This window comes from Oncorhynchus tshawytscha, linkage group LG13 (assembly GCF_018296145.1).
Source record: "Oncorhynchus tshawytscha isolate Ot180627B linkage group LG13, Otsh_v2.0, whole genome shotgun sequence".
Lineage (NCBI taxonomy): Eukaryota > Metazoa > Chordata > Actinopteri > Salmoniformes > Salmonidae > Oncorhynchus > Oncorhynchus tshawytscha.
Window position 1 is genome coordinate 22,000,289 of NC_056441.1, and position 27,986 is coordinate 22,028,274.

The window sequence follows — 27,986 nt, forward strand, 5'->3', positions numbered from 1 at the left end:
AAGTGTCAGGACGTGTTTTATTCTAAGAACAGATACATAGTGTAGGTCAGAGACACCGAGCATAAATATAGACTCTCTCTACTGGAGTCAGGCTGTACTCTCCCCATACACCATACAGGAGTCATACACCAACACTACAACTGCACTGAAACAGTCTCTACACACACTGTCGCCCTACCTACCACGCATAGCGACACACACAAACACGTACAACACATAGTAATTGCAAACAATCCCAGTCAGTCTATGTGAGGGAGAAAAACTGCAGTAACAACCCCAGTCAGTCTATGTGAGGGAGAAAAACTGCAGTAACAACCCCAGTCAGTCTATGTGAGGGAGAAAAACTGCAGTAACATGCTGTTCCTCTGACACACACACACACACACACTCACACACACTCACACACACACACAAACACACACACACACACACACACACACACACACACACACACACACGCGTGCTGAGACCACAGTAACCTCTGCCCCTCACACACGTTGTGGGATCAGGGGAGCCGGGGGGGCTCAACAGCCATATTTACATATCTCTCTCCAGGATCATTCCAACATGTCACAATAGTGGAAACTCCCCCCAGCTTACACCAATCAATAGCTTTTAAATCCATGACAGTGATTGTGCAAGTCCACCCTTTTTGGAAGATTGGGACACAGCCATAGCAATGTCTCTTTCACACCCTTCCTTGGTTTGGAGTGTTTTAAGGTGTAGACAATAGACTTGCCTGGCTATGATCCCCCACAATCCCCAAGTTTATTTCCCCTTCCAGGTTATTCCAGATCAGTTCTGGGCAAGATCCAAAATGGCACCCTATTGCCACTATTCCTTATTTCCTATGCATGGAATAGGTTTGTCCCTGGAGTGAATAAAACACATTGTAATGTTACTGAAGTTCATAGAAAAGCTCAGTTAGAGTTTAGGCTTGAAGGTCATGAGTCAAGGGTCAAGGGTAAGAGGTGAAGTTGTCTGTCCGTTAGGCGCTGTTGGTCTGGAGGATGGTAAGGTTGGGAATATGTGTTGTAGTGGCGGAGCTGGAGGTCGTCTTGGGGTCATCCTTGGAGTCGTCGTTCCCAGGATGCAGTGGGTGTGTTATTGTTAGGGTCAGCTTACTTAGACCTGCCTCCAACTTCTGCTCCGCGCCCTCTGCTCTGTCCCCTACACACACACACACACACACACACACACACACACACACACACACACACACACACAAAAGCAGAGTTAAAGGTGAATAAACTTATTTTCTAACATACAATCCTATAAACAGTAGCCCAACAATAATCCAAACAATTAACACATTTATAGACACAAAGTCACCGGAAAAACACATTAACACACACACCTCTTTCCTGGTCGCAGTCTGGGGAGGAGGCTCCACTGCACTGGGAGCGGGGACCGAGGAGAGGAGAACCACACCTCGACTCTGGGCTTAGCCAGCCACCTGGACTGTGTCCCTCCATGGCACTGGGACAGGACGAGGACATAAGGGATGGGCAGGGGGAGAGGTAGGCAGAGGGGGTGGAGAATGAGGAGGGCAGGTCCAGAGGGGTGGAGGGGTAGGCAGAGGGGGTGGAGAATGAGGAGGGCAGGTCCAGAGGGGTGGAGGGGTGGAGAATGGAGAATGAGGAGGGCAGGTCCAGAGGGGTGGAGGGGTAGGCATGGAGAGAAGAGGAGGGCATATCGAGGGGAGCGGAAGTGGAGTGTGTTTTTGTCTCTTCCTCTGATCCACCACAGTTACCGCCTTCATCAAACGTCACAGATGCCACTGGGAAACACACACAAATTAACATACACACAAAGATACACACATTAAAACCTGGCTGTGTGCACGTATGTGTGTGTGTGACACTCACAGGACAGTCCGTCTGACTCCATCTTGAAGTTGGTGATGTCCTCATTTCCCCCCTGCCCCTCAGCCCCCACGCCCCTCCCTCTGGTTCCCATGGTGATGGAGTGTCGCCGGGAGTGGATCTCTTCGGAGATGTTCTCTAGGTTATGCAGCGTTGTGCGGTAGTCTGCCTTGGCAACGGTCAGCTTGGCCTGAAACTTGTCTACATGTCGTCTTAGTTGCTGAGAGAGAAGAAGAGACGTTACAACACAGGGTGTTACAACACACAAACAACTTATTGTGTATCTATGGCAACAATAAACACTGTACATACCTCAAGTTGTAGGTAGTATTTTGCCTTCAGTTCAAAATATGGCCTGCAGGTGGAGAGAGAAAGCGGGGGAGAGAGAGGGAGCGGGGGAGAGAGAGGTAGCGGGGGAGAGAGAGGGAGCGGGGGAGAGAGAGCGGGGAGAGAGAGAGAGAGAGAGAGAGCGGGGAGAGAGAGAGAGAGCGGGGAGAGAGAGAGAGAGCGGGGAGAGAGAGCGGGGAGAGAGAGAGAGCGGGGGAGAGAGAGCGGGGGGAGCGGGGGAAAGAGAGAGAGAGAGCGGGGGAGAGAGAGAGAGCGGGGGAGAGAGAGGAGAGGGAGCGGGGGAGAGAGAGGGAGCGGGGGAGAGAGAGGGAGCGGGGGAGAGAGAGAGAGAGCGGGGAGAGAGAGCGGGGAGAGAGAGGGAGCGGGGAGAGAGAGAGCGGGAAAGAGAGAGAGAGCGGGGAGAGAGAGAGAGCGGGGGAGAGAGAGAGCGGGGAGAGAGAGGTAGCGGGGGAGAGAGAGGGAGAGGGGGGAGAGAGGGAGCGGGGAGAGAGAGAGGGGAGAGCGGGGGAAGAGAGAGAGAGCGGGGGAGAGAGAGAGAGAGCGGGGAGAGAGAGCGGGGAGAGAGAGGGAGCGGGGGAGAGAGAGAGAGCGGGGGAGAGAGGGAGCGGGAGCGAGAGAGAGAGCGGGGGAGAGAGAGAGGGGGGAGAGAGAGGGAGCAGGGGAGAGAGAGGGAGAGGGGGGAGAGAGAGGGAGCGGGAAGAGAGAGAGCGGGGGAGAGAGAGGTAGCGGGGGAGAGAGAGGTAGCGGGGGAGAGAGAGAGAGAGAGCGGGGGAGAGAGAGAGCGGGGAGAGAGAGAGCGGGGGAGAGAGAGAGAGAGAGCGGGGGGAGAGAGAGAGCGGGGAGAGAGAGAGAGCGGGGAGAGAGATAGAGAGCGGGGAGAGAGAGAGAGAGAGCGGGAGAGAGAGAGGGAAGAGAGAGGGAGCGGGGGAGAGAGAGAGAGCGGGGGAGAGAGAGCGGGGAGAGAGAGAGAGAGAGAGAGCGGGGGAGAGAGAGCGGGGAGAGAGAGGTAGCGGGGGGAGAGAGAGAGCGGGGAGAGAGAGAGCGGGGGAGAGAGAGCGGGGAGAGAGAGCGGGGAGAGAGAGGGAGCGGGGGAGAGAGGGAGAGAGAGAGCGGAGAGAGAGAGAGAGAGCGGGGGAGAGAGAGGTAGCGGGGGGAGAGAGAGGAGCGGGGGAGAGAGAGAGAGGGGGGAGAGAGAGAGGGGGAGGGGAGAGAGAGAGAGGGGGAGAGAGAGCGGGGGAGAGAGGGAGTGGGGAGAGAGAGCGAGAGGGGGAGAGAGAGAGAGCAGGGGAGAGAGAGCGGGGAGAGAGAGGAGCGGGGAGAGAGAGGGGAGAGCGGGGGAGAGAGAGAGAGCGGGGAGAGAGAGGGAGAGCGGGAGAGAGAGAGAGAGCGGAGGGGGAGAGAGAGAGAGCGGGGGAGAGAGAGAGAGGGGGAGAGAGAGAGAGGGAGAGGAGAGAGAGGAGAGCGGGGGAGAGAGAGAGCGGGGGAGAGAGAGGGAGAGGGGATTAGAGCAGAGAGAGAGAGAGAGCGGGGGAGGAGAGAGATTTTAGAGAGAGAGAGAGAGAGAGAGAGCAGAGGAGAGAGAGAGAGAGGGGGGGGAGATCAGAGGAGAGAGACGGGGGGAGAGAGAGCGGGGAGAGAGAGAGAGCAGGGAGAGAGAGAGAGCAGGGAGAGAAGGGGAGAGAGAGCGGGGAGAGAGAGAGAGCGGGGGAGAAGATCAGGAGAGAAGAGAAGCGGGGAGAGAGAGAGAGCGGGGGAAGATCAGAGAGAGAACGAGAGAGAAGGCGAGAGAGAGAGAGAGAGAAGAAGCGAGAGAGAGAGAAGGCGAGAGAGAGAGAGAGAGAGAGAGAGATAGAGAGAGAGAGAGAAGAGCGAGAGAGAGAGAGAAGGTGAGAGAGAGAGAGAGAGAGAGATATTTGAATCACTAGTTCTTTCAGAGCGCTGTATAGTCGTTATAGCAACCATGAACCTCTGGAAAAATAACACTCCACCTCCAACAGCTGCTACATTCCACAGGCCCTTAAGGGAAACACACACTTCGCCCCCAAACTCACACACACACACTACTCCAAAACTCACACATAGTACAAACACACACACATACTACCCCCAAAAATCTCAAACACACACATACAATCACACACACATGTACCTACACTATGCCCAAACTCATACACAACAGGCACAGGCCTACCCGGCCAACATCTGCAGGTCATCACATTCAGCACCGAGAGGCCCAAGATAGGGGCGGCTGAGTGTGTGTATCGTTCCTTTATCTTCTCAGCTAGTCAGTCACATTAACAGGACCAAAACACACACACACACACATACACACACACACCTGGACTTGTTGATGGTGCGTTTTAGTTTCTTCTCCAGCTGTCTCATATGACTGATGCAGGCGTTGAGGTGGTTCGCCGTCTTTCTGTGCTCTAATTCGCTACGAGTCCTTGCCGTCTCCGCCTCCATCACCTGCAACAGCCAATAGGGTGGCAGAGTCAGTCTAGCAGAGTCAGTCTTTGGTGTGTGTGCTTTGATCTATTTCACCAAGTTCAAGCTACTACTACTACTAATAGTGACGTGCATGCACACATACACACACACACAAGTGACGTGCATGCACACATACACACACACACAAGTGACGTGCATGCACACATACACACACACACAAGTGACGTGCATGCACACATACACACACACACAAGTGACGTGCATGCACACATACACACACACACAAGTGACGTGCATGCACACATACACACACACACAAGTGACGTGCATGCACACATACACACACACACAAGTGACGTGCATGCACACATACACACACACACAAGTGACGTGCATGCACACATACACACACACACAAGTGACGTGCATGCACACATACACACACACACAAGTGACGTGCATGCACACATACACACACACACAAGTGACGTGCATGCACACATACACACACACACAAGTGACGTGCATGCACACATACACACACACACAAGTGACGTGCATGCACACATACACACACACACAAGCGACGTGCATGCACACATATACACACACACAAGCGACGTGCATGCACACATACACACACACACAAGTGACGTGCATGCACACATACACACACACACAAGTGACGTGCATGCACACATACACACACACACAAGTGACGTGCATGCACACATACACACACACACAAGTGACGTGCATGCACACATACACACACACACAAGTGACGTGCATGCACACATACACACACACACAAGTGACGTGCATGCACACATATACACACACACAAGTGACGTGCATGCACACATACACACACACACAAGTGACGTGCATGCACACATATACACACACACAAGTGACGTGCATGCACACATACACACACACACAAGTGACGTGCATGCACACATACACACACACACAAGTGACGTGCATGCACACATACACACACACACAAGTGACGTGCATGCACACATACACACACACACAAGTGACGTGCATGCACACATACACACACACACAAGTGACGTGCATGCACACATACACACACACACAAGTGACGTGCATGCACACATATACACACACACAAGTGACGTGCATGCACACATACACACACGCAAGTGACGTGCATGCACACATATACACACACACAAGTGACGTGCATGCACACATACACACACACACAAGTGACGTGCATGCACACATACACACACACACAAGTGACGTGCATGCACACATACACACACACACAAGTGACGTGCATGCACACATATACACACACACAAGTGACGTGCATGCACACATACACACACACACAAGTGACGTGCATGCACACATACACACACACACAAGTGACGTGCATGCACACATATACACACACACAAGTGACGTGCATGCACACATACACACACACACGTGACGTGCATGCACACATACACACACACAAGTGACGTGCATGCACACATATACACACACACAAGTGACGTGCATGCACACATATACACACACACAAGTGACGTGCATGCACACATATACACACACACAAGTGACGTGCATGCACACATACACACACACAAGTGACGTGCATGCACACATACACACACACAAGTGACGTGCATGCACACATATACACACACACAAGTGACGTGCATGCACACATATACACACACACAAGTGACGTGCATGCACACATATACACACACACAAGTGACGTGCATGCACACATATACACACACACAAGTGACGTGCATGCACACATACACACACACACAAGGACGTGCATGCACACATATACACACACACAAGTGACGTGCATGCACACATACACACACACACACACAAGTGACGTGCATGCACACATACACACACACACAAGTGACGTGCATGCACACATACACACACACACAAGTGACGTGCATGCACACATACACACACACACAAGTGACGTGCATGCACACATACACACACACACAAGTGACGTGCATGCACACATATACACACACACAAGTGACGTGCATGCACACATATACACACACACAAGTGACGTGCATGCACACATACACACACACACAAGTGACGTGCATGCACACATATACACACACACAAGTGACGTGCATACCCCACCTGAGTATCAGTCTTTTCAGACATTCATGTCCTGTGTTTGAGGGGAGCAAAATCTACTTGTCTCTTATATCTTGCTGGATTGATTTGCTTTCATTTTTCTCTGGCAATTCTTTCCCACTCTTCCTTGTGCCATTTGTTTTTCCCCGTTAACATTACGATCGCAGAAACGTTTGTAATGACCTGTCAATCACACTGGTAATGGCTAAAATGGGCCCAGTGGAATACATTGTCATTCCGTTGCATCTATATAAGAACGGAAAAGCTTGGTCGGGGATTTAACGCACCGTCTCTACACTTACATCACAAGAAAGAGAAGAAAGATCACTTTATTTTGGTGGCCGTTTTTTGTGCAATTAAAAAAAGTCCTAATTTAATGGAGTTGAAATGTTGACAAATGAGATGCGCTGAAATGAAAGCAACTTCCTGAAATGAACACTCAGGTTATAGTAGTATTATGTCTGATCTTGCAGACAATGTAAAGAATGTTTAGATAGGTGTAATCTAGAGCTAAGCCTGTTGATTTTTCATCTGCGGGTTTCCTGCTATTGACACAATTGTTGAATAATGCAACAGAATGTGACGACAACAGTAATTAATGAGGCAGTCGAGACAGCGCTTGTGGGCGCTGGTAGGCCGAGACAGCGCTTGTGGGCGCAGGTAGGCCGAGACAGCGCTTGTGGGTGCAGGTAGGCCGAGACAGCGCTTGTGGGCGCAGGTAGGCCGAGACAGCGCTTGTGGGCGCAGGTAGGCCGAGACAGCGCTTGTGGGTGCAGGTAGGCCGAGACAGCGCTTGTGGGTGCAGGTAGGCCGAGACAGTCCAAGACTTTGGTGGCTGCAGACCTATTTCACCCCTTTAGGTTAATTAACTTATTCATATATACACAAATGAACCCGGTGTGTTTATGCAATTGAGGCACATAAAACTTTATTTTAAGACATTTTTTTTTAAATACCTGAAACCATTAGAAAATGTATATTTGAGTGCATTAAAAAAAAGACGTGAATTCCCACCAAAAACTCCATTCACTATTTGTCTGTGCCAGTAAAATGTTTTTATCTGCAATAATGCCGTCAATATCTGATGTATTTTAAAAATTCTAAAGGTTCGGAGTATCTTCATCCATTGTCCAACTGTTGTATTTATTAGACTTGTTTTAAAACCTTTTAACAATTTTGATGACCATTGCTACTACAAATGCCTAATCAAGCTAAGCAAGCTAACAAACCCAGTCGGTCACAGTCTGCACACACTGTAGCTTTCCAGGACCAAGAGTGTGTGTTTACCCACCCTGTTGGTGGCGTGGTTCAGCATCTCCTGCCAGGCTGAATCAAACTGTCTGCTGTCCTCCTCCAGGAGTCTCTCCTCTGCCAGGGCGATGGTCTCTTTAGCCGCCCCAAGGATCTCCACCGCCCTCTGAAACTCCCCCGTCGCCCTCTGGGCCTCCAGCTGGGCCTGGGGGGGTAATGAGTGCTTTAACGTACTTTCATGAATACCTGAATAATTTATTTAAAGTGAAATGTACTTTGCACGATCCCTCTTGCAAAAATAGGTTTCTAACCTTCTGGTTAGAGGGGACGATGGTGGGGAGGAGAGGGGACGATGGTGGGGAGGAGAGGGGACGATGGTGGGGAGGAGAGGGACGATGGTGGGAGGAGAGGGGACGATGGTGGGGAGGAGAGGGGATGGTGGGGAGGAGAGGGACGATGGTGGGGAGGAGAGGGGGACGATGGTGGGGAGGAGAGGGACGATGGTGGGGAGGAGAGGGGACGATGGTGGGGAGGAGAGGGGACGATGGTGGGGAGGAGAGGGGACGATGGTGGGGAGGAGAGGGGACGATGGTGGGGAGGAGAGGGGACGATGGTGGGAGGAGAGGGGACGATGGTGGGGAGGAGGGGACGATGGTGGGGAGGAGAGGGACGATGGTGGGAGGAGAGGGACGATGGTGGGGAGGAGAGGGACGATGGTGGGGAGGAGAGGGGACGATGGTGGGGAGGAGAGGGGACGATGGTGGGGAGGAGAGGGGACGATGGTGGGGAGGAGAGGGAACGATGGTGGGGAGGAGAGGGACGATGGTGGGGAGGAGAGGGGACGATGGTGGGGAGGAGAGGGACGATGGTGGGAGGAGAGGGACGATGGTGGGGAGGAGAGGGACGATGGTGGGGAGGAGAGGGGACGGTGGTGGGGAGGAGAGGGGACGATGGTGGGGAGGAGAGGGGACGATGGTGGGGAGGAGAGGGGACGATGGTGGGGAGGAGAGGGGACGATGGTGGGGAGGAGAGGGGACGGTGGTGGGGAGGAGAGGGGACGGTGGTGGGGAGGAGAGGGGACGATGGTGGGGAGGGAGGAGGGGACGATGGTGGGGAGGAGAGGGATGGTGGTGGGGGGGAGGGAAAGAGAGGAGAGGACTGGGAGGGGAGAGGAAAGCAGAGGAGAGGACTGGGAGGGGAGAGGAAAGCAGAGGAGAGGACTGGGAGGGGAGAGGAAAGCAGAGGAGAGGACTGGGAGGGGAGAGGAAAGCAGAGGAGAGGACTGGGAGGGGAGAGGAAAGCAGAGGAGAGGACTGGGAGGGGAGGGAAAGCAGAGGAAAGGGGAGAGGAGAGGACTGGGAGGGGAGAGGAAAGCAGAGGAGAGGACAGGGAGGGAGAGAGGAAAGCAGAGGGGGAGAGGACTGGGAGGGGAGAGGAAAGCAGAGGAGAGGACAGGGAGGGGAGAGGAAAGCAGAGGAGAGGACTGGGAGGGGAGAGGAAAGCAGAGGAGGAGAGGACAGGGAGGGGAGAGGAAAGCAGAGGAGAGGACAGGGAGGGGAGAGGAAAGCAGAGGAGAGGACAGGGAGGGGAGAGGAGAGGACAGGGAGAGGACAGAGGAGAGGACAGGGAGGAGAGAGGAGAGGACAGGGTGGGGAGAGGAAAGCAGAGGAGAGGACAGGGTGGGGGGAGAGGAGAGGACAGGGTGGGGGAGAGGAAAGCAGAGGAGAGGACAGGGTGGGGAGAGGAGAGGAGAGGAGAGGGAGGGAGAGCAGAGGAGAGGACAGGGAGGGGAGAGGAAAGCAGAGGAGAGGACTGGGAGGGGAGAGGAGAGGAGAGGACAGGGTGGGGAGAGGAAAGCAGAGGAGAGGACTGGGAGGGGAGAGGAAAGCAGAGGAGGGAGGACAGGGAGGGGAGAGGAGAGCAGAGGAGAGGACTGGGAGGGGAGAGGAGAGGACAGGGAGAGCAGAGGAGAGGACAGGGTGGGGAGACAGGGAGGAGGAGGAGGAGGACAGGGGGGGGAGAGGAGAGGACAGGGTGGGGAGAGGAAAGCAGAGGAGAGGACAGGGTGGGGAGAGGAGAGCAGAGGAGAGGACAGGGAGAGCAGAGGAGAGGACAGGGTGGGGAGAGGCAAGCAGAGGAGAGGACAGGGAGAGAAGAGGAGAGGACAGGGAGGGGAGAGGAAAGCAGAGGAGAGGACTGGGAGGGGAGAGGAAAGCAGAGGAGAGGACTGGGAGGGGAGAGGAAAGCAGAGGAGAGGACTGGGAGGGGAGAGGAAAGCAGAGGAGAGGACTGGGAGGGGAGAGGAGAGGACAGGGTGGGGAGAGGAAAGCAGAGGAGAGGACAGGGAAAGCAGAGAGAGAGGACAGGGTGGGGAGAGGAGAAGCAGAGGAGAGGACTGGGAGGGGGGGAGGAGAGAGGACAGGGAGAGGAGAGCAGAGGAGAGGGGACAGGGTGGGAGGAGAGAGGACAGGGTGGGGAGAGGAAAGCAGAGGAGAGGACAGGGAGAGGGAGAGCAGAGGAGAGGACAGGGAGGGGAGAGGAAAGCAGAGGAGAGGACTGGGAGGGGAGAGGAGAGGACAGGGTGGGGAGAGGGAAAGCAGAGGAGAGGACAGGGAGGGGAGAGGAAAGCAGAGGAGAGGACTGGGAGGGGAGAGGAAAGCAGAGGAGAGGACTGGGAGGGGAGAGGAAAGCAGAGGAGAGGACTGGGAGGGGAGAGGAAAGCAGAGGAGAGGACTGGGAGGGGAGAGGAGAGGACAGAGGAGAGGACTGGGAGGGAGAAAGCAGAGGAGAGGACAGGGTGGGGAGAGGAGAGGACAGGGTGGGGGAGAGGAAAGCAGAGGAGAGGACAGGGTGGGGAGAGGAGGAGAGGACAGGGTGGGGAGAGGAAAGCAGAGGAGAGGACAGGGTGGGGAGGGAAGAGAGGAGAGGACAGGGAGAGGAAAGCAGGGAGAGGACAGAGGAAAGCAGAGGAGAGGACAGGGAGGGGAGAGGAAAGCAGAGGAGAGGACAGGGAGGGGAGAGGAAAGAGGAGAGGACTGGGAGGGGAGAGGAAGAGCAGAGGAGAGGACTGGGAGGGAAAGAGAGGAAAGCAGAGGAGAGGACTGGGAGGGGAGAGGAAAGCAGAGGAGAGGACTGGGAGGGGAGAGGAAAGCAGAGGAGAGGACAGGGAGGGGAGAGGAAAGCAGAGGAGAGGACTGGGAGGGGAGAGGAAAGCAGAGGAGAGGACTGGGAGGGGAGAGGAGAGGAGAGGGTGGGAGGGAGAGGAAAGCAGAGGAGAGGACAGGGAGGGGAGAGGAAAGCAGAGGAGAGGACAGGGAGGGGAGAGGAAAGCAGAGGAGAGGACAGGGAGGGGAGAGGAAAGCAGAGGAGAGGACTGGGAGGGGAGAGGAAAGCAGAGGAGAGGACTGGGAGGGGAGAGGAAAGCAGAGGAGAGGAGGACAGGGAGGGGAGAGGAAAGCAGAGGAGAGGACTGGGAGGGGAGAGGAAAGCAGAGGAGAGGACTGGGGAGGGAGAGAGGAGAGGACAGGGTGGGAGAGGAAAGAGGAGGAGAGGGAGGACAGGGAAAGCAGAGGAGAGGACAGGGTGGGGAGAGGAAAGCAGAGGAGAGGACAGGGAGGGGAGAGGAAAAAGCAGAGGAGAGGACTGGGAGGGAAAGCAGAGGAGAGGACAGGGAGGGGAGAGGAGAGGAGAGGACAGGGAGGGGAGAGGAGAGGGAGGGAGGGGAGAGGAAAGAGAGGAGAGGACAGGGTGGGGAGGGAAAGCAGAGGAGAGGACAGGGAGGGGAGAGGAGAGGACAGGGAGGGGAGAGGGAGAGGACAGGGAGGGGAGAGGACAGGGGGGGAGAGGAGAGGAGAGGACTGGGAGGGAGAGGACAGAGGGAGGGGGAGGGGAGAGGAAAGAGGAGAGGGAGGGAGAGGAGAGAGGACAGGAGAGGGGAGAGGAGAGGACAGGGAGGGGAGAGGAGAGGACAGGGGGGGGGAGAGAGGAGAGGACTGGGAGAGGGAGGAGAGAGGACAGGGGAGGGGCAGAGAGGAAAGCAGAGGAGAGGACTGGGAGGGGAGAGGAGAGAGGAGAGGGTGGGAGGGGAGAGGAAAGCAGAGGAGAGGACAGGGAAGGAGCAGCAGAGGAGAGGACAGGGAGGAGAGGAAAGCAGAGGAGAGGACAGGGAGGGGAGAGGAAAGCAGAGGAGAGGACAGGGAGGGGAGGGACAGAGGAGAGGGCAGGGAGGGGAGAGGAAAGCAGAGGAGAGGACTGGGAGGGGAGAGGAAAGCAGAGGAGAGGACTGGGAGGGGAGAGGAAAGCAGAGGAGAGGACTGGGAGGGGAGAGGAAAGCAGAGGAGAGGACTGGGAGGGGAGAGGAAAGCAGAGGAGAGGACAGGGAGGGGAGAGGAAAGCAGAGGAGAGGACTGGGAGGGGAGAGGGAGGGAGGGGGAGGGGAGAAGAAAGCAGAGGAGAGGACAGGGAGGGGAGAGGAAAGCAGAAGAGAGGACTGGGAGGGGAGAGGAAAGCAGAAGAGAGGACTGGGAGGGGAGAGGAAAGCAGAGGAGAGGACAGGGAGGGGAGGGAGGAGAGGACTGGGAGGGGAGAGGAAAGCAGAGGAGAGGACTGGGAGGGGAGAGGAAAGCAGAAGAGAGGACTGGGAGGGGAGAGGAAAGCAGAGGAGAGGACAGGGAGGGGAGAGGAAAGCAGAGGAGAGGACAGGGAGGGGAGAAGAAAGCAGAGGAGAGGACTGGGAGGGGAGAGGAGAGGACAGGGGAGGGGGGAGAGGAAGGGAAAGCAGAGGAAAGGACAGGGAGGGGAGAGGAAAGCAGAAGAGAGGACTGGGAGGGGAGAGGAAAGCAGAAGAGAGGACTGGGAGGGGAGAGGAAAGAGAGGAGAGGACTGGGAGGGGAGAGGAAAGCAGAGGAGAGGACTGGGAGGGGAGAGGAAAGCAGAGGAGAGGACAGGGAGGGGGAGGAAAGGAGAGGAGAGGACAGGGAGGGGGAGGGGAGGGAAAGCAGAGGAGAGGACAGGGAGGGGAGAGGAAAGCAGAGGAGAGGACTGGGAGGAGGGGAGAGGAAAGCAGAGGAGAGGACAGGGAGGGGGAGAGGAAAGCAGAGGAGAGGACAGGGAGGGGAGGAAAGCAGAGGAGAGGACTGGGAGGGGAGAGGAAAGCAGAGGAGAGGACTGGGAGGGGAGAGGAGAGCAGAGGAGAGGACAGGGAGGGGAGAGGAAAGCAGAGGAGAGGACAGGGAGGGGAGGGAAAGCAGAGGAGAGGACTGGGAGGGGAGAGGAAAGCAGAGGAGAGACAGGGAGGGGAGAGGAGAGCAGAGGAGAGGACAGGGAGGGGAGAGGAAAGCAGAGGAGAGGACAGGGAGGGGGAGGAAAGCAGAGGAGAGGACTGGGAGGGGGAGAAAGCAGAGGAGAGGACTGGGAGGGGAGAGGAAAGCAGAGGAGAGGACTGGGAGGGGAGAGGAAAGCAGAGGAGAGGACTGGGAGGGGAGAGGAAAGCAGAGGAGAGGACTGGGAGGGGAGAGGAAAGCAGAGGAGAGGACTGGGGAGGAAAGCAGAGGAGAGGACTGGGAGGGGAGAGAAAGCAGAGGAGAGGACAGGGGAGGGGGAGAGGAGAGCAGAGGAGAGGACAGGGAGAGGAGAGGGGGGAGAGCAGAGGAGAGGACTGGGAGGGGAGAGGAAAGCAGAGGAGAGGACAGGGAGGGAGGAAAGCAGAGGAGAGCAGAGGAGAGGACAGGGAGGGGAGAGGAAAGCAGAGGAGAGGACAGGGAGGGGAGAGGAAAGCAGAGGAGAGGACAGGGAGGGGAGAGGAAAGCAGAGGAGAGGACAGGGAGGGAGGAGAGAAAGCAGAGGAGAGGACTGGGAGGGGAGAGGAGGAGAGGGAGGGAGGGGAGGAGGGAAAGCAGAGGAGAGGACTGGGAGGGGAGAGGAAAGCAGAGGAGAGGACTGGGAGGGGAGGAGGAGGAGCAGAGGAGACTGGGAGGGGAGAGGAAAGCAGAGGAGGGACAGGGAGGGGAGGAAAGCAGAGGAGAGGACAGGGAGGGGGAGGAGCAGAGGAGAGGACTGGGAGGGGAGAGGAAAGCAGAGGAGAGGACAGGGAGGGGAGAGGAGAGCAGAGGAGAGGACAGGGAGGGAGAGAGGAAAGGGAGCAGAGGAGAGGACAGGGGGAGAGGGAGAGCAGAGGAGAGGACAGGGAGGGGAGAGGAAAGCAGAGGAGAGGACTGGGAGGGGAGAGGAAAGCAGAGGAGAGGACTGGGAGGGGAGAGGAAAGCAGAGGAGAGGACTGGGAGGGGAGAGGAAAGCAGAGGAGAGGACTGGGAGGGGAGAGGAAAGCAGAGGAGAGGACTGGGAGGGGAGAGGAAAGCAGAGGAGAGGACAGGGAGGGGGAGGAAAGCAGAGGAGAGGACTGGGAGGGGAGAGGAAAGCAGAAGAGAGGACTGGGAGGGGAGAGGAAAGCAGAGGAGAGGACAGGGAGGGGAGAGGAAAGCAGAGGAGAGGACAGGGAGGGGGAGAGAGAGGAGAGGACTGGGAGGGAGAGGAAAGCAGAGGAGAGGACTGGGAGGGGGAGGAAAGCAGAAGAGAGGACTGGGAGGGGAGAGGAAAGCAGAGGAGAGGACAGGGAGGGGAGGGGAAAGGAAAGCAGAGGAGAGGACTGGGAGGGGAGAGGAAAGCAGAAGAGAGGACTGGGAGGGGAGAGGAAAGCAGAGGAGAGGACAGGGAGGGGAGAGGAAAGCAGAAGAGAGGACTGGGAGGGGAGAGGAAAGCAGAGGAGAGGACTGGGAGGGGAGAGGAAAGCAGAGGAGAGGACTGGGAGGGGAGAGGAAAGCAGAGGAGAGGACTGGGAGGGGAGAGGAAAGCAGAGGAGAGGACAGGGAGGGGGAGGAAAGCAGAAGAGAGGACTGGGAGGGGAGAGGAAAGCAGAAGAGAGGACTGGGAGGGGAGAGGAAAGCAGAGGAGAGGACAGGGAGGGGAGAGGAAAGCAGAAGAGAGGACTGGGAGGGGGAAGAGGAAAGCAGAAGAGAGGACTGGGAGGGGAGAGGAAAGCAGAGGAGAGGACAGGGAGGGGAGAGGAAAGCAGAGGAGAGGACAGGGAGGGGGGACAGGGAGGGGGAGGAAGCAGAGGAGAGGACTGGGAGGGGAGAGAGGAAAGCAGAGGAGAGGACAGGGAGGGGAGAGGAGAGCAGAGGAGAGGACAGGGAGGGGAGAGGAAAGCAGAGGAGAGGACAGGGAGGGGGGAAAGCAGAGGAGAGGACAGGGGAGAGGAGGAGGACTGGGAGGGGGAGGAAAGCAGAGGAGAGGACTGGGAGGGGAGAGGAAAGCAGAGGAGAGGACTGGGAGGGGAGAGGAAAGCAGAGGAGAGGACAGGGAGGGGGGAGGAAAGCAGAGGAGAGGACTGGGAGGGGAGGAGGAAAGGAGGAGAGGACTGGGGGGGGGAGAGAGCAGAGGACTGGGAGGGAGGGAGGGAAAGCAGAGGAGAGGACAGGGAGGGGGGAGCAGAGGAGAGGACTGGGAGGGGAGAGGAAAGCAGAGGAGAAGACAGGGAGGGGAGAGGGAGGGGAGAGCAGAGGAGAGGAGAGGACAGGGAGGGGAGAGGAAAGCAGAGGAGAGGACAGGGAGGGGAGGGAAAGCAGAGGAGAGGACTGGGAGGGGAGAGGAAAGCAGAGGAGAGGACTGGGAGGGGAGAGGAAAGCAGAGGAGAGGACTGGGAGGGGAGAGGAAAGCAGAGGAGAGGACTGGGAGGGGAGAGGAAAGCAGAGGAGAGGACAGGGAGGGGAGAGGAAAGCAGAGGAGAGGACTGGGAGGGGAGAGGAAAGCAGAGGAGAGGACAGGGAGGGGGAGGAGAGAGAGAGACAGGGAGGGGGAGAGGACAGGGAGGGAGAGGAGAGCAGAGGAGAGGACAGGGAGGGGAGAGGAAAGCAGAAGAGAGGACTGGGGGGAGGAGGGGAGAGGAAAGCAGAAGAGAGGACTGGGAGGGGAGAGGAAAGCAGAGGAGAGGACTGGGAGGGGGAGAGGAAAGCAGAGGAGAGGACTGGGAGGGGGAGGAAAGCAGAAGAGAGGACTGGGAGGGGAGAGGAAAGCAGAGGAGAGGGACAGGGAGGGGAGAGGAAAGCAGAGGAGAGGACAGGGAGGGGGAGAGCAGAGGAGAGGACTGGGAGGGGAGAGGAAAGCAGAGGAGAGGACTGGGAGGGGGAGGAAAGCAGAGGAGAGGACTGGGAGGGGAGAGGAAAGCAGAGGAGAGGACAGGGAGGGGAGAGGAAAGCAGAGGAGAGGACTGGGGGAGGGGAGAGGAAAGCAGAGGAGAGGACTGGGAGGGGAGAGGAAAGCAGAGGAGAGGACAGGGAGGGGAGGGAAAGCAGAAGAGAGGACTGGGAGGGGAGAGGAAAGCAGAGGAGAGAGGACTGGGAGGGGAGAGGAAAGCAGAGGAGAGGACTGGGAGGGGAGAGGAAAGCAGAGGAGAGGACTGGGAGGGGAGAGGAAAGCAGAGGAGAGGACAGGGAGGGGGAGGAAAGCAGAAGAGAGGACTGGGAGGGGAGAGGAAAGCAGAAGAGAGGACTGGGAGGGGAGAGGAAAGCAGAGGAGAGGACAGGGAGGACAGAGGGAGGGGGAGGGAGAGGAAAGCAGAAGAGAGGACTGGGAGGGGAGAGCAGAAGAGAAAGCAGAAGAGAGGACTGGGAGGGGAGAGAGGAGAGGAGCAGAGGAGAGGACTGGGAGGGGGGAAAGCAGAGGAGAGGACTGGGAGGGGAGAGGAAAGCAGAGGAGAGGACTGGGAGGGGAGAGGAAAGCAGAGGAGAGGACAGGGAGGGGGGAGGAAAGCAGAGGAGAGGACAGGGAGGGGGAGGAAAGCAGAGGAGAGGACAGGGAGGGGGAGCAGAGGAGAGGACTGGGAGGGGAGAGGAAAGCAGAGGAGAGGACAGGGAGAGCAGAGGAGAGGACAGGGTGGGGGGAGCAGAGAGAGGACTGGGAGGGGGAGCAGAGGAGAGGACTGGGGGGGAGAGGAGCAGAGGAGAGGACAGGGAGGGGGAATGTGGGAGTAGAAGAAGAAAGACTGAGTACTTTAGTGTTCTGGATTCTCTGAAGCGAGCCGCTTCACTACACAGCTACTGTTGTAATAGGAATAGCCACTATATTTAGGTCTATACAAACACACACACATACAGAGCAGAGCAGCTTCTCATAATTGTTTAAAGTACTTCATCTCTTTCTGAACACAAGACGTTAGAGAGAGAGAGAGAGAGAGAGAGAGAGAGAGAGAGAGAGAGAGAGAGAGAGAGAGAGAGAGAGAGAGAGAGAGATGCTCAAGTTCAAACTCATTTCCATCACAAAGACCTGGTTTAATCGACCTCCATTCTTCTCTTTCTCTCCATACCTTTCTTTTTGTGTATATACAGAGCCTTCAGAAAGTATTCAGACCCCTTGACTTTTTACACATTTTGTTACATTACAGCCTTATTCTAAAATTGATTAAATAGTTGTTTTCCCTGGAATCCATTTTAGAATCAGACTGTAATGTAACAAAATGTGGAAAAGTCAAGGGGTCTGAATACTTTCTGAAGGCTCTGTATATGTATGTTTCTCTCTGACAGCACCACAGACCCCTGCCCACCAGACAGCTCCCTTTGTCAATACATAACAACAGCAAACTGTCATAGAAAGCAGGAACCAACCCAGGGACCAATCCACCTAGAACACACACACACGCACGCACGCGCGCACACACCGCACGCACGCGCACACACACACACACACGCACACACACACACACACACACACACACACACACACACACACACACACACACTCTCTCTGCCTGTATCAAACAGACAAACAGTCTTTGTTGGTATAGGATGCTGTTGAATTCTCAGTGGTGTCTCAAGGACATGTCCCCCCCACATTCTGAACTTGCATTTTTGTCGCCCCCAGTTTTATCATTGGAATGTGATACAAAACGAGGCAACGGTGTGATTTAGGACCATGTGGACGCCTCAGAGCGGGTCGGGTAGGCTGTTTGGAGTGTTTATCAACTGGATGAAACAATTCTAATAAAAAATAAAACTGTTGTACCCCCCCCACTTCTAAAACCAAAGTTGCGCCCCTGGTGTATTCACTGTCTCAGTCACATTCAAAGGTCTCCTTCAGAGTCAGACACTCACATGTGTCTCGATCTATACCCACTCACCAACAAGAGTTCATACACTCCACCCCAAGCAGGCTGAGGGCCCTAGTGTAGTGCTCTTGAAATATACATACTATAGGAGTGATGGGTGTGTGAGTGAGTGTGTGAGTAGTTCTACAGTGTGAGAGTGCTAGGGTCTAAACAGAGCTTTCAGAGGTCGGGGTTTAAAGGTTAGGGGTTATCCAAACAGATAGCTAAGGAGAGCCATGATAACACTGTATGCCTAGGGGGGACCCTCCAGCACTACCCAGCAGACCCCCTCTGACCCTACTCACTACCCCTCCCCAACACTAATAGGTGTTTTAACTCCCTCACTCTGGGGTTAACAGGTTTAGCTTGAGCTATCTCTCACTCTGGGGTTAACAGGTTTAGTTTGAGCTTGAGCTATCTCTCACTCTGGGGTTAACAGGTTTAGCTTGAGCTATCTCTCACTCTGGGGTTAACAGGTTTAGCTTGAGCTATCTCTCACTCTGGGGTTAACAGGTTTAGTTGGGGTTAACAGGTTTAGCTGAGCTATCTCTCACTCTGGGGTTAAAGGATTGAAGGGAAGATTTAGAGGGATCTCTCACTCTGGGGTTAACAGGTTTTTGAGCCTCTCACTCTGGGGTTAACAGGTTTAGAGCTCTCTCACTCTGGGGTTAACAGGTTTAGCTTGAGCTATCTCTCACTCTGGGGTTAACAGGTTTAGCTTGAGCTATCTCTCACTCTGGGGTTAACAGGTTTAGCTTGAGCTATCTCTCACTCTGGGGTTAACAGGTTTAGCTTGAGCTATCTCTCACTCTGGGGTTAACAGGTTTAGCTTGAGCTATCTCTCACTCTGGGGTTAACAGGTTTAGCTTGAGCTATCTCTCACTCTGGGGTTAACAGGTTTAGCTTGAGAAGATATGAGATGGAGGGAGGAAAGGATGAAGGGAAGATAGGAGGGATGGAGATGTTTTTCTCCTCTCGTAATTGACTCCGCACTTTCATTTTCTCTCCCCCCTCCCCCTTCTCTCTCTCCCCCCTCTCCCCCCCTTCTCCCCCTTCTCTCTCCCCCCCCTCCCCCTTCTCTCTCCTCCCCCCCTTCTCTCTCCCCCCTCCCCCTCGATCTCTCCCCCAACAAGAGTTCTCTCTCTCCCCCCTTCTCTCCCCCCCCCCCTTCTCTTTGAGCCCTTCTCTCTCTCTCCCTTCTCTCTCCCCCTTCTCCCCTCTCTCTCTCCCCCTCCCCCTTCTCTCTCTCTCCCCTCCCCTTCTCTCTCCTCCCCCTTCCCCTTCTCTCTCTCCCCCTTCTCTCTCCCCCCTCCCCTTCTCTTTCCCCCTCTCTCTCCCCCACTTCTCTCTCCCCCTCCCCCTTCTCTCTCTCCCCCAGCAGACTCTCTCTCCCCTCCTTCTCTCTCTCCCCCTCCCCTTCTCTCTTTCCCCCTTCTCTCTCTCTCTCCCCCTCCCTTTCTCTTTCCCCTCTCTCTCCCCCTTCTCTCTCTCTCTCCCCCTCCCCCTTTCTCTTTCCCCTTCTCTCCCCCCCCTCCTTCTCTCTCTCTCCCCCTCCCCTTTCTCTTTCCCCCCTTCTCTCTCCCCCTCTCTCCCCCTCCCCCTTCTCTCTCCCCCTCCCCCTTCTCTCTCCCCCTCCCCCTTCTCTCTCCCCCCTCCTTCTCTCTCTCCTGGACTACTTTATGGTCTCAACTAAAGACACCAGACACACAGTCGTATATTTAACAGAGACTAACCTTCAAACATCACAAATGATAGACCCTAAAACGTTTATGCCTGTGAGTGAGTGTGTGTGTGTGTGTGTGTGTGTGTGTGTGTGTGTGTGTGTGTGTGTGTGTGTGTGTGTGTGTGTGTGTGTGTGTGTGTGTGTGGGTAAAGCACAAGCAAAGCATTCTCTCCCTAAACCACTGAAACTTTGTTAAGACAAATCTCACAAGCACAAATCCCACAATCTCCCAGCACAGGCACAGGAAGGGGCCAGGAACTCCCGCCTCTCTTGCTCTTACCTCAGGAAGTGTGTGTGTGTGTGTGTGTACACTACTGCATTACCATGTGAAGCACCTTGACACCCAATGACCTAGACAAAGCTATGTGTAAATTGCATCCTTTGTTATTTATTCTGTACAAATTCAGTATGCCTGCATGTCTCTAAGACACACAAACACACACACACACATATCCCTTGTGACACATATCACCTCGCGCACATCATACTCTCACTCCACTTCCATAATCAGACAAACACATACGCACTTCACCACAACACACAACACAGATAACTGTTTGCCGGTTGTAGCCCCCCCCCCCTCTCTCTGTCTCTTCCTTACTTTGAGACAGGCTGTTAGGCTACACTAGTGTGTGAGAGAGAGTGACAGACAGACAAAGAGGGAGACAGCTTCACTGAAAGAGAGCTACGATCCTTAAATATTAAAAGTCAATAGAGACCTAAAGGTCAAGAGGACTAAAGTCAATAGAGTACTAAAGGTCAAGAGGATAAAGTCAATAGAGACCTAAAGGTCAAGAGGATAAAGTCAATAGAGACCTAAAGGTCAAGAGGACTAAAGTCAATAGAGTACTAAAGGTCAAGAGGACTAAAGTCAATAGAGACCTAAAGGTCAAGAGGATAAAGTCAATAGAGACCTAAAGGTCAAGAGGACTAAAGTCAATAGAGTAATACAGGTCAAGAGGATTAAGAGTAATACAGGTCAAGAGGATTAGAGAGACCTAAAGGTCAAGAGGACTAAAGTCAATAGAGACCTAAAGGTCAAGGATAAAGGAGACCTAAAGGTCAAGAGGACTAAAGTCAGAGAATACAGGTCAAGAGGATTAAAGGTAAAGGTCAAGAGGACTAAAGTCAAAGGTCAAGAGGACTAAAGTCAATAGAGTAATACAGGTCAAGAGGATTAAGTCAATAGAGACCTAAAGGTCAAGAGGACTAAAGTAAATAGAGACCTAAAGGTCAAGAGGACTAAAGTCAATAGAGTAATACAGGTCAAGAGGATTAAGTCAATAGAGACCTAAAGGTCAAGAGGACTAAAGTCAATAGAGACCTAAAGGTCAAGAGGATAAAGTCAATAGAGACCTAAAGGTCAAGAGGACTAAAGTCAATAGAGTAATACAGGTCAAGAGGATTAAGTCAATAGAGACCTAAAGGTCAAGAGGACTAAAGTTAATAGAGACCTAAAGGTCAAGAGGACTAAAGTCAATAGAGACCTAAAGGTCAATGGAAATAGTGTTTTTTCTGTAATAGGGGATTAATTTCAGGAATTGGAGGAATTTCAGACTCATACCTGCATGGCAAGTTCTCATTGGTCCAAATTGTTTATATATTGAACCTGAAATAGGACACTTGTTATTTGGTCATTGGCCCAGTTTTATTGCAAGGAATTCTAATTGGTCAACCACAGGCTAGGGTTGGGTTATAAAACTACATCCTGCCCTTTGTTCAGGAAAGAATCACAGGAGAGAATCACTGAAGAGAATCACTGAGGACAGGGGAGAATGAACATCTACCTTTCATCATAACATCTCCTCTTTGAATAAACCTATTTTTCTACCCCTGATTTGCTTTGTGGTATGTGTTATTGAAGAGAAATGTCAACTGCTAACAACCTCCTGAACCTTCCACTCCTCTCCGTCTTCTCTCAGTCTCCTCTCAGTCTCCTCTCAGTCTCCTCTCAGTCTCCTCTCCACTCAGTCTCCGCATCGGAATATCAGAGGAGAGACAGTAGTGGGCTGGGGAGTGGAGGGGGTAGTGCAAGATGGTGGCGTGCGCTGGGGAGTGGAGGGGGTAGTGCAAGGTGGTGGCGTGCCATGGGGAGTGGAGGGGATAGTGCAGGGTGGTGGCATGCGCTGGGGAGTGGAGGGGTAGTGCAGGGTGGTGGCGTGTGCTGGGGAGTGGAGGGGATAGTGCAGGGTGGTGGCATGCGCTGGGGAGTGGAGGGGGTAGTGCAGGGTGGTGGCATGCGCTGGGGCGTGGAGGGGGTAGTGCAGGGTGGTGGCATGCGCTGGGGAGTGGAGGGGGTACTGCAGGGTGGTGGCATGCGCTGGGGAGTGGAGGGGGTAGAGCAGGGTGGTGGGGGAAGCTGGGGGTAGTGCAGGGCGCTGGGGGAAGCTGGGGGTAGTGCAGGGTGTTGGCGTGCACTGGGGGTAGTGCAGTGCACTGGGGGAAGCTGGGGGTAGTGCAGTGCACTGGGGGGAAGCTGGGGTAGTGCAGGGCGCTGGGGGAAGCTGGGGGTAGTGCGGTGCATTGGGAGGAAGCTGGGGGTAGTGCAGTGCACTGGGGGAAACTGGGGGTAGTGCAGGGTGGTGGGGGAAGCTGGGGGTAGTGCAGTGTATTGAGGGTAGTGCAGTGTACTGGGGTAGTGCAGTGTATTGAGGGTAGTGCAGTGTACTGGGGGTAGTGCAGGGCACTGGGGGAAGCTGGGGGTAGTGCAGTGTACTGGGGGTAGTGCAGTGCACTGGGGGAAGCTGGGGGGTAGTGCAGTGCACTGGGGGAAGCTGGGGGTAGTGCAGGGTGGTGGGGGGGGGTAGCTGGGGGGTAGTGCAGTGTATTGAGGGTAGTGCAGTGTATTGAGGGTAGTGCAGTGTATTGAGGGTAGTGCAGTGTATTGAGGGTAGTGCAGTGTACTGGGGGTAATGCAGGGTGGGGGGAATCTGGGGGTAGTGAGGGACAATATATGCCACTTAGCAGACACTTTCAGTTCATTGAATCCTAAAATGTTTTAGTTTGTATGTGATGTGATCCCTGTGGGAGTTGAACCCACAACCTTGGTGTTGCAAGCGCCACGCACTTACCAACTGAGCTAAACAGAAACAGGATGAGATGGGGTGGAAGGAGAGAAGGAGGGAGGATGAGAAGAGTAGCTGTTGGATCAGCCTCCTCCATAAAGCAGGTCACATATGAAATATGAAATATTCAGACATGAATCACAACTCAACAATGGAAGGGTTTATCCCCAAGGCTCACTGTGGGCTGCTAGCTAGATAAGGCTGTGGCCTATTTATGTCACTCTCCTCTTTCATATACACACACAGCCACACAAATACAGCAAGTCAATGCATGTGGGTGTTTGTGAGCTGATTCAGACCCTGCGTTGTGTCCCACCATATCTGAAAGCTCTCAATAATCCTGCCACACAGCTGAAGCTGTCATCTACACATGCTGTACCTCTACATTGACCAGGCTGATGGAGCAAGTGAAACCTAGGACACACACACACACTCTGTCTGCTTGTACCCCCCAGCCAAACTCTTTCCCGTCAAAGCACAGACAGGTCAGCTACATTTTCAGTTGGCAGACACACACACGCCAGTCATTTGTTGAATGACTGAAACGCTGCCCTCTCGTATGCTGTGCCAGGGGTGAGGAACCGAGCCCCCTGGGGGGTCTGAATATCTGTCATGAGCCAACCAGAGTAGCTATAGGAGGTGGGCGCGACAGGAGGGGCAGAGTACCTGTCTCAAAATACCCACAATACCCCTGACTGGCCTCCTCTCCTGGTCTCCACACACCCCCCCATCACCCTAACCCCCCCGCTCGCTCACTCACACACCCACACACAGACAGACAGACACACAGACAGACACACAGACATTAGAGAGGATACATAAAGAAAGGATTAAACACCTCCACCTGAGAGACTCATCTATTCCCCTACTAACCCGATGACAGAGTGTGTGTGTGTTTGTGTGTGTGTGATCAGTCTGAGTTAGAGAACGGGAGTGTGACAGAGTTATAAATAGACACAACGTGACTGCTAGTCTGGCTGTGAACTCCTTGAGTGTGTGTTCTCATTAAAACGTTCCTATCATGTACACTGTTGGACCCTTGCCTGTCTGGCTACCTGCCCATCTATCTGTCTGAGAATCTGTACTTCAGAAGACCACCGGCTCTACTCAAGGTCTAATGTAATGTTTGAATGTGTGTGCGTGTGTGTGCGTGTGTGTGTGTGTGTGTTAGTGTGTGTGTGTACCTGTCTAGCCACTCTCCTGGCCTCCCAGTAAGGTTTGGAGTCTTCTACAGCTCTGCCGATTCTCTTCACCTGCTCATCCAGCTTCACTGTGGCTTCTACCAGCACCGCACGGAACCTCTGGCGACAGTCCTACACACACACACACACAAACACACACCCACACACAAACACACACACAAACACACAGCAGTTAGTAAAGTACCAATAAATCTCCATATTCAAAGACCTTCCCTCAGGGATCCTATACTGAATGTATGACATCTTGTCCTGTTCTATTCTATTGTCACTACTGCATGTTAGCTCCACAGACAGGGGGTGCTCATTTGTACACAGAGAGTGTATATATAACACTGTATCAGTGTCTCTGTGTTCTGTTGTTATGGAAAGTGTTTTCGTTCCCGTCCTCTCCTCCTCACTTCTCCTCCTTTCCTCCTCTTCTCCATCCCAGAGAACTGAGATAGTCAGGCTTTGTGCTTTCCTCAAAAGAGCTGTGTCAACTAACTCAATACAACACTAACCCACTTAACCTAGCACACACAAACCACCAGCCTGCAGACAGGAACATTACCACTATGCTGTTAGAAATTGTCTAAAATGGTCTAATGTCTAAAATTAGGGGCTGAGAAATGCGTCTATCTCCCTGTCAAAGAGACGTGTGTGTGTGTGTGTGTGTGTGTGTGTGTGTGTGTGTGTGTGTGTTGTGTGTGTGTGTGTGTGTGTGTGTGTGTGTGTGTGTGTGTGTGTGTGTTTAGCACCAGCTTTGTGAATCAGATTTAGGTGCTGTAACACCTGCATCCTGTCGTCATATGAGAAAGGTAGGAGGTTACAAAGAGAGGGGTAGAGATGGATGGGGAAGAAGAGAGTGGGGAGGAGGGGGACTAGAGGGGAAACTAGCTTCCTGTGACCTCGTCACACTTCCGTGATTGTTTCTGTGGTGATGGAGGTATGATGCAAAGGTTTCTGGGACATCCACTGAGAGATGTTTAAAATAAACATGTTATTATTTGTGGCTCTGGAAAAGAACATGAACTAAAACAGTGGTCCATAAAGTTTCAAGTCTCCTGATACTGTGACGCACCACGCCTAACAGCATTACAAATGTATTTCTAATAGCTGATGGCCAGAGAGAGAGAGAGAGAGCGAGAGTGAGAGAGAGAGAGAGAGAGAGTAGTCCCAGGATTTAATGGTGAGCGAGAGAGGCCACTCAGGCTTGTCTACCCTACAGGGTCAAGCCAGTCTACCCTACAGGTTCTCTAGAGGGGGTCAGAGTCACCTTTGTTTATAACGTAAACAACTTGACAGACCTAACATACATCGCCTTCAGACATTCTCTTTCGATGGACTAGATTCCTAGAGATATACAACACACTGTGTGTATAACACATGCCTTACATGTGGATGTGTATAATATATGTGTACTCTTCCCGAAACACAATGAATATACTGACATTTACACTAAGTACTCAACGTTTTTAGTAAACTCGCTCTCTTCTTCTCCCTCTCTCACTCACTCTCTCTCTCTCCCATTCTCACTCCTGTTCTCTCTCTCCCTCTCCCCATCTCCCTCTTTTTCTCCCCCTCTCCCCCCCCTGTCTCTCTCTCTCTCTTTCTCTCTCTGTCTCTCCCCCTATCTCTCTCTCTCTGCCTCTCTTTCTCTCTGTGTCTCTCCCTCTAACTCTCTCTCTCCCTCTGTTGTTGTTTTAACCTCTCTGGGCTCAAAGGAAAGAGTTTGGAAGAGATCGTATTTCTAATGAAAACCAGAAAAGAAAAGGAGATGGTTTAGGACGAAATGAAGAAGTCAGTCTTGGAACATACTGCTAAAGGGTCAAAAACAGAACAGAGTTGTGTCCCTCCAAACCAGGAACAAGCACCTCTTCTATCCAAAAACAACCTCAATTTAGCATTATAGAAACTTTAAATAGTGTGTTTATATCCAGAGTAGGGGGTAGGGAATAGGGAGTAGAGAATAGGGATGAATAGGGAGTAGGGAGGGGCAGTAGGAAATGTGCTGTGTGAGATTTTTTCTGACCAGAAATTCCATCCAGGAAAACTGTGACACGCATCACACAGGGACCGTGTCCCCTACAGATGTAGGATCTTAATTTGAGCCAGTTTGCTACAACAGGAAAATAATCCTGCAGCAATAGGAAATGTGAATGATTATCTGGATTATAATTGATGGACCTTTTTGTAGGGGTTGATTCAGTTTTCGTAAGGGAAAATCAAGTCTGAAATTTCAAAGTGGAGATTACAAACTTCAGAAGCCTTTTAAAATCCTAAATACACTACAAGTTTACAATTTCCTGCATTCCTGGCCTACCTCCAGCTCTGTCTCCCAGCGGTTGATGTCATCTGTAGACTGGTTCAACTTCTCCAACTCCCCCTGTTTACACACAACACACAGGAGACAGGGAGGAGGGAAGGAGGAGAGAGGAGGATATAGGGTGGAAAGAGAATGCCGAGAGAAAGGATGGAGTGTGTAAATAGAGAGAAGAAGGAGAATGGAATGAGGAGAATAGAATTGGAGGGAAAGCAAAAAAGATGGAGGTATGAAAAGAAAAGCAGGGGAGTGTTAATTCAAATATTCCATGATCTCAGCCAGGCCCTAACACATCTGGAGATGGTTAAACGTTGAACGTGTGTGTGTGTGTGTGTGTGTGTGTGTGTGTGTGTGTGTGTGTGTGTGTGTGTGTGTGTGTGTGTGTGTGTGTGTGTGTGTGTGTGTGTGTGCGTGCGTGTGTGTGTGTGTGTGTGTGTGTGTGTGTGTGTGTGTGTGTGTGCATGTGTGTCAAAACCACTGGAATTTACTAAAAAAGCAGTTAAACCTCCCCACACTGTTCTTGATCAGCATCCCCCTTCCCAAAGAACCATTGAGGAACACATTTTTTGTGTGTGTATGACTGTCAGTGCTATTCATTAACACAGCTTCCACTACACTGGGTCACAGACCGAGTCAACTCGCTATGGACCTGTGGTGTGAATAAAGTGTGTGTGTGTGTGTGTGTGTGTTGCCTCTAGATAACCTTCACTTCTCTCTACCACCTCATGTCCCATTGTCATTCCGACATGCATAATAACGTAACAACATCATCATATCTATCTTGCTACAATAATAACAGCTAGGCTAATCACTGTACCTGGATCCTGGGGTCCAACTCTTCCTCCTCGTGAGATTCACACTTTTCCTCTGATCTGTTTCCATTTTCCAACTTCTCCATATTTCTTTGTTTTTGGGGGGGTTCTTTGAACCAGGGTGCTATACAAAATGCGACCCCCGCCGAGATGAGACTTCAGCGGCTAGTTTAGTTCAGGCGGTCCGTTGCCTCTGACTACACCCGTAGAAGACTCAACAGTATGATAGAATCCACAGCAAGCTTGCAAATACACGAATATACTGCAGTTAGATAGAGAATGGGAGATGCAGGAAAGCGTGTCTGTCTGTAGCTCATCATTGAAATGAATCCCACAGACACAACAGTCGGTTCTGCTGAAAGCGACTCTCCCCGACAGATACTGACCGTGTGAGTGAGTTAGAGGGTTTCCACTAGTTACCAAAGCCAAAAAGTCATAATTGGCTATATCGTAAAAATTCGTGAAACAAAAATGTGATTTTTGGTCTTAATTTAAGGTCGTGTTGGGCATAACGTTAGCAGTGTGGTTAAGGTTAGGGTTAGATTTAAAATCACATTTTAAGAAGATACATTTCAGAAATAGGCGTGGTTTATGACTTTGTGGTTGTGGTAACTAGTGACGACCGCGTTAGAGAGAGGCACGAGGGAGAGACAGAGA

At 53.3% G+C, this 27,986-nt stretch overlaps 1 protein-coding gene across 1 annotated transcript; it reads right to left on the bottom strand.

Annotated features, from left to right (window-relative positions):
• LOC112265825 (SH3 domain-binding protein 5-like) lies at positions 1-27,820 on the bottom strand. The gene is made up of 9 exons (XM_042295350.1): positions 27,335-27,820; positions 26,518-26,580; positions 24,198-24,326; positions 8,131-8,295; positions 4,552-4,682; positions 2,178-2,220; positions 1,869-2,085; positions 1,358-1,780; positions 1-1,170 (listed from the first exon to the last, which is right to left on the bottom strand). The coding sequence occupies exons 1-9, from the start codon at positions 27,413-27,415 to the stop codon at positions 989-991; spliced, it is 1,434 nt and encodes a 477-aa protein (XP_042151284.1). The 5' UTR covers positions 27,416-27,820; the 3' UTR covers positions 1-988.
• Positions 27,821-27,986: the final 166 nt, after the last annotated feature.